Source organism: Lipotes vexillifer, unplaced genomic scaffold, assembly GCF_000442215.2.
Source record: "Lipotes vexillifer unplaced genomic scaffold, Lipotes_vexillifer_v1.1 scaffold395, whole genome shotgun sequence".
Taxonomy (NCBI): Eukaryota; Metazoa; Chordata; class Mammalia; order Artiodactyla; family Lipotidae; genus Lipotes; species Lipotes vexillifer.
In genome coordinates this window covers 6919754-6930284 of record NW_006797390.1, presented here as the reverse complement: position 1 = coordinate 6930284, position 10531 = coordinate 6919754, and the positions used below count along the sequence as shown (strand labels likewise).

Below are 10531 nucleotides of genomic sequence, written 5' to 3'. Positions count from 1 at the left end.
GGGGCGGCCTGCAGGCTGGCGACCCACTGACACTCTCAGAGCCACATTCCCCTTGCCCGCCCGGCCCTTCACTGCGAGGTTGGAGGGACCACATGGTGGAACCTTCCTGTGTTGGTTCCCTCTCCTTTGGTTTCAGGTGACAGAAACCAAACAAGCTGGCTTAAGCAGGAAGGTGAATTTTTTTGGTTAGGAAACAGAAAAGTCTAGAGATCTTTCAGTTTCAGGCACGGCTGGATCCAGCAGCTCCAATGACATCATCAGGGATGCTCCCCTCTATCTCCTGGCTTCCCTTTCCTCTGGTGATGTCATTCTTGGGCAGATTTCCCTCCTGGGATGTTACAGACAGCTCTGGGCAGCTTCAGGGTTCCCTTCTGCCACCAACCCACCCCGGGGGGATAGGGCCCTTTCCCTGAGAATTGGCCATTGCTCATCTTTAGGCCTGGAGCAGGGAGGGGTGCACATTCAGAGGGAGGTGGCCGCAACTCGGCAACTTCCGGAAGGTGGGATGCTGGACAGACAGCACAGTGTACGTGCACCACAGTCCCCGGGGTCCTTGCAGATGTCAGAGATGTTGTCAGATGAGGGCCGGGAGGCTGGGAGTCAGGGACAGGTGGGGCAAACTCTTTTGGGCTGCAAGGGATGAATTCCCTGGACCGGGCAGGGTGGCGTCCCAGATGGGCTTCTGTCACCTCGTGTGGGCTGGGGCATGTCCCCTGCCCCCCGGCTGAGGTCTCACTCTGCCCCTTGCCCCACAGGGCGGGATGTACATCTTCCAGCTGTTTGATTATTACGCCTGCAGTGGCACGTGCCTGCTGTTCCTTTCCGTGTTTGAAGTGATCTGCATCGGCTGGGTGTATGGTAAGTGGGTGGGTGGGGGAGGCTTGGGGCCACGCGAAGGGCAGGATGTGCCCAGGGTGAGGACGGGCCCACCGGTCTCTGCGGGTCTTTGTGCGGCTGTCCTGGTCCTTTTTACTTGAGAAGTTTAGCTGTTGCTGGGAACCCAGGTGTTTCTCATTACGGCAGTGGAGCTGGGCTAATGGCAACAGAGTTCTTTGAATAGTGAGAATAATTATAAATAACTGTGCACAGCTTTTGGATGCAGAGGCTGTTGGAGGCCTTCTCCCATGGGAATCCTAGTCAAAAGGGACCTCCAGGCCCACTTAGTCTGATCCTTCAGAGATTCCCACATGTGCTTTCAAAGTCATCACCCAGGCTTTGCCTGAACACTTCCACGGACAGGAAGCTCATCCCTGTGTTTTTGACGTAGCCTTTTCTGTTGTGGTGGTTATGCGTTTCTTTCTGATACTTTGGTGAATTCTGGCTTCCACTGACTCCCACCAACAGCCCCGCCCCCTCGGCACTGAGGAAGTCAGCCAGCGGTGCTGACCACGTGGTATCGTTCCTGATGATGGCGGCGGCCTGGGGTGAGGTTAGAGGAGAAGCCTTTATGTTCCGAGCACTGCACTGCTGAGTGCCGAGTGCTGTCTCGTAATCTGCACCACAGCCCTTTACAGGGGAAACCGAGGCTCAGAGAGGTTGGGTCCTTTGCCTAAGCTCACACAGCAGGCAAGTGGAGGAGCCGTCATCATGCCGCAGGTCCCTCTGGCTCCACTGCACCAGTTGGGGGAACGGATTGTCAGTGTGCCAAAGCTCTGGGCAGAGAGGGTTTGTGGGTACTACGCAGCAGGGCCTCAGGACGAGCCGCGAATAGGAAGGGTTTTATCTCGCTACCCTAGGCCTTCCTCATTGGTGTCCTTCCCCTCCCACGCGTCTCCTACCTTTTCGCTCTGATTTCCCCACTGCTTTTCGACACTTGTTCTCAGAGAGGATCTGACAAACTCGATCACAGCGAGGTGTAAACGGCTGATAATATGTTAGTTACACCTACAGCAGCGGTATCTGCTTTTCACCTGGGGGGAAGTTCAGAAGCCAAAGGGACGACTGTCTAGCGGTGGCATTTCGCAGTGTTCCTTTTGTGGTGGTGAGGGGGTGGCTAGAGGGCCCCCAGGCCTTTCCCAGTCAGTGGCTCTTTACTTCTTAGAAGGTGGAGCAAACATGGAAACCTAAGGACATTAAACCAAGTGCAAGAGGCAGTGTTTCCATGGCCACAGCCCAGCCCCCTTCTGTGCTTCACTGGGAGCACAGAGGGGCCCCCTGGATTCTGGAGTGCAGGTGCCGCCCCCGCCCCGCAGGGCTCAGCGCTGGGCTCCAGCATCGGCTCCCTTGGTGTTTTGCTATTTTTACTTGAAGCCGAGTTCACCTCTGCGACGCAATAAGCATGTGTATGGCCGCTGAGCCCCGTTTTGGTTCACAGCCTCCTCTGTGAGAGCAGAGAGACACTGGGAGGTTAGGGGCTGTCTGTTGGTGGCGGCCTCCCCCCCTCCAGTGTCACTCACGTGTCCAGATCCAGGTTCCCCACCACGGTGCGGGGAGGCGGACGAAGCAGGTGAGTCCTTCCCCGAGCCCACCCGCCGTCCCCTTCCTGTCCTCACACTCTCCCCCCACCCACCTGGTCAGGGGCCGACCGTTTCTATGACAACGTGGAGGACATGATTGGCTACCGGCCGTGGCCCCTAGTGAAGATCTCCTGGCTCTTCCTGACCCCGGGCCTTTGCCTGGTATGTGCCCTCCAGCACCACCACCCCCATCTCCTCCTGCCTCTAGCCATCTCGGGGCACGGGCAGAGTTCTGGGGCTCCTTCCCGCCTGCGCCTGCGCAGTTACCTGCAGGGGCTGCTCCGTGCCCTCTTATGTGCTGGTTTCCCTCCCCCCTTTTCTCGCCCATCTCTTTGCTTTACCAGCACCACCATCTGGTCTAGTTCCTGCTCCAGCCCTCCCTCCCTGGCACCTCCATCTGTCTGTCTGTCTGCGTGATTTCCCAGCTGTTGGTCTCCCCTCCCTGCCTCCTGAGCCGCGGGCTGTGACGCGCTTGTAGAGGGAGCCTCTGCTCTCCGTCTCTAGAGGCGCCAGCGTGTTGGTATTGAACTGCTCCGTCCCCTCCTGCTGTCTTTCTAGGCCACTTTCCTCTTCTCCTTGAGGAAGTACACACCTCTCAGATACAACAACGTCTACGTGTACCCGGCCTGGGGTTACATCATTGGCTGGCTCCTGGCTGGCTCCTCCATGAGCTGCGTCCCGCTCTTCATTGTCGTCGCCCTCCTGAAGACCCAGGGTTCCTTCAGGAAGGTAGGGGCTGGGGAAGTCGTGCATCAAAGGAGGGCGCCAAAGGGGCTGGACTCTGGGCAGGACACCACGGCCGGGCCAGCTCTGAGTGCCAGGCTGCCCTTCGGTCTAAGGGAATCTTAAGGAAAGGATCTTTGAAGAAGGGCTTCATTTTCAGAAATGTTCAAGATCCCTAGAGTCCTAGACCTTCATAATCTGACCTTCAGCAGATCATCTGGGCAGGTTGACCAAGGGCAGCTGTCAAAGGGTTAAGGGGGAAAGTAAGTCACAAATAAGAACACAAGGTGCCAGACGCAGGGCGTCATAGAGCACAGATTCCTGCTCTTGGAAGCTGGTGACCAGCAGCCATGGTTCATCCACACAGGCTCCCGGCTTCTCTCCTCCTCTCAACCCTGCCTGCGAACCATATGCAAAAGGCTCCCTGTTTAGGGTTCGGGACATGTCTTCCTGGAAGGGATAGAGCCAGTGTCCCACGAAGGCATTATATTTGTGGAAATCTGTCTCGCCCACAAGTCACAGAAAACCCAACGTGCAATAAGCAAATGGGCTTAGTTTCTTCTTACATGTGAAGAAGACCAGAGATGGGGGCTCCTGGCGTTTGGTTCAGCTGCTTAAAGAGGCCGTCAGGGACCAGACGCTTCCTCTATTCCTGGACTTCCATCCTGGTCATGTTGTCTTTCCATCATCATGCTTATCACCGCATGGTCACAAGAAGGTTGTCATGATTCCAGTCATCACGTCTGCATTCAAAGCAAGAAGGAGATGGCACCCAAAACAGTAGTCATCGTAGGACTACTACTAGGAAGAACAACAATAGACACTTGCTGAGCATATGATAATAGTAGCAACAAGAATAGTAACAACAAGAACAAAATAGACACTCACTGATCACTTAACCCTGTGCCAGGCACTGTTCTCTGAGTTGTGTGCTGTCACCTTACAGACAAGTCACAGTGTGGTTCAGTGGGTTGCCTACGACCGCACAGGCGTCAGGAACAGAGCCAGGACGGGAGCCAGGCGGTTCACACGCTCAATCACACGTTACTGCCTCTTCTCGCTTCTCGAGCTCTGAGCCCTTTCACTCCCTCACGCTGAGCTGTGCGCTGGGCCCTGGGGACACAGACACGAGGACACGTCTTTGCCTCTCTTGCCACCAGCACCACTGACTCCTCTTCTCTCCGCAGCGCCTGCGGCAGCTCGTCACCCCTGACCCCAGCCTGCCACAGCCCGAGCGACACCTGTGTCTGGATGGAGGCAGCGGCCGGGACTGCGGGCCCTCCCCAGCGAGGGCGGGTCTCATGGCCGGGGAGGAGACGCACTTGTAGGATGTGGCTGGAAACCAGGTGGCTACTGAGCCAGGAAGCTGGGCCAGGGCCCCCGTGCCCCCGGCGGACAGCCTTCACCTCTGCCCCCTCCCGCAGCCCTGCCGAGAAGCTCTGTAATGTCCGTGGGCAGCCCCTCCCGGTGGGCTAGAGACGGCGCCGCCGGAGCCTGCTGTGCCTGTTGGAACACCCCGTCTTATCTGTGAAGGAGGTGGTCTTTCCGGAGCCCACCGTCTGGTTAGAACAGCTGCAGTGTGCAACCGCGGATCACCCACTGTAGGGAGGCTTCCTCTTAGCACTTAGGATCTCTGTGCTTGGGGAGGGTAGCGCCCACAGAGATACACGCCATATTGCATGTGACACCTGAACACCCCACGCTGGGTCCTGACGCTTCACTGGAGGGCTCCCTCACCTGGCCTAGTGTCCTGGAGCCGCGGGAAGGAACCAGAGAAACGGCCACGCTTGTCTTGCATTTTCCCGGAGGCGGTGTCGCAAGGTGTCCCCAGCTCCAGCCCTAGTTCCACGCCCGCCTTGCAGTGGTGTCCTTAACGCACAGTGCACTGGGGTGGCAGGGGCTCAGGATGGCCCCCACACTTGGCAAATAGGCACAGCCACGGGCCTGCACCCAGGACAGACATGGCTAGTCGGTGGCAGGTTCTTCCCCAGCTGACTCCTTCCAGAGACAGTGCCCCCGGCAGCTCCGTTTGCCATCCTGCCTGGGTCCCGACCCCGACTTCATGGATGAGGAAACTGAGGAACCCAAGGGACAAAATGATTTTTCGAGTTCGTGACGCTCCTCGGGGCCAGAGACACGACTAAAGCCGGGTGTCCTGCTTTCAGGCCGGTGTCCCTCCCACTGCCCCCTCCTGCCTTGTTAACAAGCACCCATGGATCGCCTGCCGTGTGTGCCAGCCTTCTTTCTGTTCGTTGTGGTTCTTGGGGTGGGAGGGAGCGAGTTCCCCCCCGGGGCGGGGGGATGTGAGCAGCCCAGATTGGCAGCCCTATCCTGGCAGCTCCTCCACTAGTCCATACCCCTCCGACCGGATTTCCTCCCTGGGCTTTGGTCTTCTTCCCACTTTCCACTTGCCCTCCCCCAGGGTTTGCCTGGGCATCTGGGAGAGCCACCTCCTGACTCCCACGGAGAGAGGTGTGGGGTGCTTCTCTCCCCAGGCCCCTGCCAAACCACGCCAGACCCTTCCCTGGCTGGGGAAGGCTTCCTGGAGGAGGCTCTGTAGTCTTGTGTTCCAACGGCAAGGGGGGGGGGTGTGTCTGCGGGGGGTAGGCCACTTCTGGACAGTGTCCTGGGGACAACCTGGGGTCTGGAAGAAGGGCCACCGCCTGCAGTGATGCGAAGGTAGGAAAAGTCACTGCCTGGTGACTGGAGGAAAAGTCTGTGGTCCAGCTGGGGTGAGCTCCAGCCTGACAGCCCCAGGCATCCTCAGATCATCCGCCATCCTTCGCCCAGATCTGCGAGGGCTTCTCAGCTTGTGAGAATAGGGACGCTGGCACCCTGGACACAAGCAGATGTCCAGACCCCTGGGTTCTGGACGTTCCCTTCTGCCTCTTTCTGGACTGCTCGCACACTGGTACTCACTTTTTTGTTGTTGTTGTTGTTCATTTTTGGCTGCGTTGGGACTTCGTTGCTGCGTGTGGGCTTTCTCCAGTTGTGGCGAGTGGGGGCTACTCTTCGTTTGCGGTGCGCGGGCTTCTCACTGCGGTGGCTTCTCTTGTTGCGGAGCACAGGCTCTAGGCGTGCGGGCTTCAGTAGTTGTGGCGCGCGGGCTCAGCTCTTGTGGCTTGCAGGCTCAGTAGTTGTGGCACACGGGCTTAGTTGCTCCGCAGCATGTGGGATCTTCCCAGACCAGGGCTCGAACCCGTGTCCCCTGCATTGGCAGGCGGATTCTTAACCACCACGCCACCAGGGAAGTCCCTGGTACTCACTTTCATTGGCGAGTCAGTGGGTAAAGAAGGAGGTCCAGGAGAAGGGGATGAGGAGGAAGTCTGCGCCAGCCAGATCACCCTCATTTACCGAACTGGGGACCTGAGTGGGGCAGGCATGGTGCTCTCTGCTGCCGCCTAGTGGCTGAAGGGAGCAGTGCCGCCTCGCCAGCCCTGCCTCCCACCTCCTGAGCCCCCTCCCCAATGCCCTCGCTGGTCAGATGGACAGACTGAGCGTTTCCCCCTCCGCGTGCAAGCTGTCGCCCTCCGGAAATGAAAGCTTCCTACACCCCCTCCCCTTGGTCCCGGCGGCTGTGCCCAAGAGAGTCGGCTGCCTTTGGGGCAGCCCAGCTGCCAGGGATGCGGGGTGAGGGCCAGCAGGCTTCTTGGCCACCGGCCACCCGCCCCGAGTGCTGCGTGCCGAGCAGCCAGGGCACCACATCGCCTGCTACAGGCAGTTGGGCAGCTCTGTGTGTGGGTGGTGCACAGGCTCTCTCCAGCTCGCTGGGCCTCTGCAGACTGTTCGCAGGCCCCCCCATAAGTTACCTGCTCTCTCAGCGGCCCTGATCCCCGCTTTACGCTCACAGCCTCTCTGCTCTGGCATGGGGACTGCTGAAGGCCTGTGTCTGTAACATCCCTCCCTCTGACTGCTTTCCTGTCCTGGCACTCAGTACAGCCTCTGTGACCCGTGAGTCCAAAGGCGTCAGGATGGGCGGGTATGGGCTGGAGGGAACAGAGCAAGGGAAGGGGCTTCAGGCCACTGCACAGCTCATGGGAACCCGCTCGTATCAGGTCCCCGGCATGGGCAGGGAGCAACTGTTTCAACTCTTTAAAGTGCCGAGAGCACTGATTCAGGGGTGTGTGTATGTGTGTGTCTGTGTGTGTGTGTGTGTGTGTGTGCACGTGTACACGCTCGTGTGCATACGGAGCAAGTGCTGGTTATAACTTTGGGTGTTTTCATTTCATCTCTGGTGCTGAGTTTTAAACTGATGGCCTGAGCGGGCAGCTATGATTTGTTTGGCCAGTATGGCATTTAAAAAAAAATCTAAAGTAAATGCCTTAGGCCCTCTCCATTTAGCCACAGACTCCACCACTCCCTATTACCCTTATCCGACCTTCTCACACATTCATAACCTGTGACCTGGTGGAACAACCCAGAAATCTTGCTTGAGCAGAAGCGGGAAGCACAGGCCAGTGGTCTCCGGAGCCCTGGTGCCTCGGAAGGGGGTAGTCGTCAGACAGCCACCAACTCCAGCTTGTTCACGTGTGGACTCCCATTCAGTAGACCCTTTCATGCTGTCTATTAATCCCGGGTCAATCCCTCTCCCACCAGGCCCTTCCCTTTCCCAAAGAAGTGTGCTGGCTAAGTTGGTTTACAAACTAGGTCTAAAGTGTCAGGCCACAGAGCCCCACCCCCCACCCCGCACCATGGCAGAGTGGACGCCAAAGCCCAGAAGAACTCGGCTGGGCTTTCTGCAGATCGGGGTCACCTCTGTCTCCAACCCCATCAGTCCATCCAGATGTGCTCAGTAATCATCCCCCTTCTCCCTTATTTTAGGCAGGCGCATTTTTACCTGACAGGCGCTCCTGCTCTCTGTGTCCCCGCTTTCCTGGCGCCTGGAGCTCCTCCTGGGAATCCGCCGCCACCCACATCCTCCCCAGGCTGGGCTTCCTGCCGAGCTGGCTCTCCAGAGCCACCGTTGGTGTCCCCTGCGCTCACCTTGGTCCTCCCGTATGTCCGCCTTGCCGAGGCTGAGCCTTGGTGCTGGCTGGGCTTGGACTCTCCCCTCCTGTCTCAGCTGAGAGCCCCTCCCTCTGTCCGGGTGCGGGTTGCGTTGTGCAGGAGTGAGCTCAGGTGTGTTCGGCCCCTGCACCCCCTGCCCCCGGGCTGGGAGAGCTCTGGGAGCTGAGGAGGGCCTTGAGCTCTGCTGAGACTGGGGCCCCTAACCCTTCATAAGTACACTCTGCATTTGCAAGGCTGTGGTCTATGTGTGTGAGGCCAGAAGGGCACCTGACCAGGGCAAATTCGCGGGCTTCTCACTGCGGTGGCTTCTCTTGTTGCGGAGCACAGGCTCTAGGCGTGCGGGCTTCAGTAGTTGTGGCGCGCGGGCTCAGCTCTTGTGGCTTGCAGGCTCAGTAGTTGTGGCACACGGGCTTAGTTGCTCCGCAGCATGTGGGATCTTCCCAGACCAGGGCTCGAACCCGTGTCCCCTGCATTGGCAGGCGGATTCTTAACCACCACGCCACCAGGGAAGTCCCTGGTACTCACTTTCATTGGCGAGTCAGTGGGTAAAGAAGGAGGTCCAGGAGAAGGGGATGAGGAGGAAGTCTGCGCCAGCCAGATCACCCTCATTTACCGAACTGGGGACCTGAGTGGGGCAGGCATGGTGCTCTCTGCTGCCGCCTAGTGGCTGAAGGGAGCAGTGCCGCCTCGCCAGCCCTGCCTCCCACCTCCTGAGCCCCCTCCCCAATGCCCTCGCTGGTCAGATGGACAGACTGAGCGTTTCCCCCTCCGCGTGCAAGCTGTCGCCCTCCGGAAATGAAAGCTTCCTACACCCCCTCCCCTTGGTCCCGGCGGCTGTGCCCAAGAGAGTCGGCTGCCTTTGGGGCAGCCCAGCTGCCAGGGATGCGGGGTGAGGGCCAGCAGGCTTCTTGGCCACCGGCCACCCGCCCCGAGTGCTGCGTGCCGAGCAGCCAGGGCACCACATCGCCTGCTACAGGCAGTTGGGCAGCTCTGTGTGTGGGTGGTGCACAGGCTCTCTCCAGCTCGCTGGGCCTCTGCAGACTGTTCGCAGGCCCCCCCATAAGTTACCTGCTCTCTCAGCGGCCCTGATCCCCGCTTTACGCTCACAGCCTCTCTGCTCTGGCATGGGGACTGCTGAAGGCCTGTGTCTGTAACATCCCTCCCTCTGACTGCTTTCCTGTCCTGGCACTCAGTACAGCCTCTGTGACCCGTGAGTCCAAAGGCGTCAGGATGGGCGGGTATGGGCTGGAGGGAACAGAGCAAGGGAAGGGGCTTCAGGCCACTGCACAGCTCATGGGAACCCGCTCGTATCAGGTCCCCGGCATGGGCAGGGAGCAACTGTTTCAACTCTTTAAAGTGCCGAGAGCACTGATTCAGGGGTGTGTGTATGTGTGTGTCTGTGTGTGTGTGTGTGTGTGTGTGCACGTGTACACGCTCGTGTGCATACGGAGCAAGTGCTGGTTATAACTTTGGGTGTTTTCATTTCATCTCTGGTGCTGAGTTTTAAACTGATGGCCTGAGCGGGCAGCTATGATTTGTTTGGCCAGTATGGCATTTAAAAAAAAATCTAAAGTAAATGCCTTAGGCCCTCTCCATTTAGCCACAGACTCCACCACTCCCTATTACCCTTATCCGACCTTCTCACACATTCATAACCTGTGACCTGGTGGAACAACCCAGAAATCTTGCTTGAGCAGAAGCGGGAAGCACAGGCCAGTGGTCTCCGGAGCCCTGGTGCCTCGGAAGGGGGTAGTCGTCAGACAGCCACCAACTCCAGCTTGTTCACGTGTGGACTCCCATTCAGTAGACCCTTTCATGCTGTCTATTAATCCCGGGTCAATCCCTCTCCCACCAGGCCCTTCCCTTTCCCAAAGAAGTGTGCTGGCTAAGTTGGTTTACAAACTAGGTCTAAAGTGTCAGGCCACAGAGCCCCACCCCCCACCCCGCACCATGGCAGAGTGGACGCCAAAGCCCAGAAGAACTCGGCTGGGCTTTCTGCAGATCGGGGTCACCTCTGTCTCCAACCCCATCAGTCCATCCAGATGTGCTCAGTAATCATCCCCCTTCTCCCTTATTTTAGGCAGGCGCATTTTTACCTGACAGGCGCTCCTGCTCTCTGTGTCCCCGCTTTCCTGGCGCCTGGAGCTCCTCCTGGGAATCCGCCGCCACCCACATCCTCCCCAGGCTGGGCTTCCTGCCGAGCTGGCTCTCCAGAGCCACCGTTGGTGTCCCCTGCGCTCACCTTGGTCCTCCCGTATGTCCGCCTTGCCGAGGCTGAGCCTTGGTGCTGGCTGGGCTTGGACTCTCCCCTCCTGTCTCAGCTGAGAGCCCCTCCCTCTGTCCGG

At 58.6% G+C, this 10531-nt stretch overlaps 1 protein-coding gene across 1 annotated transcript in view; it reads left to right on the top strand.

Moving 5' to 3' along the window:
• The window catches only part of SLC6A12 (solute carrier family 6 member 12), a 17908-nt gene extending 13401 nt beyond the window's left edge, over nt 1–4507 (top strand). Inside the window, exons 11-15 of the mRNA XM_007469468.1 lie at nt 296–335; nt 730–858; nt 2518–2618; nt 3015–3185; nt 4367–4507. Coding sequence (XP_007469530.1) covers nt 296–335; nt 730–858; nt 2518–2618; nt 3015–3185; nt 4367–4507 — 582 coding nt within the window. The remainder of the gene's footprint in view (nt 1–295; nt 336–729; nt 859–2517; nt 2619–3014; nt 3186–4366) is intronic.
• The last annotated feature ends 6024 nt before the right edge of the window (nt 4508–10531 follow it).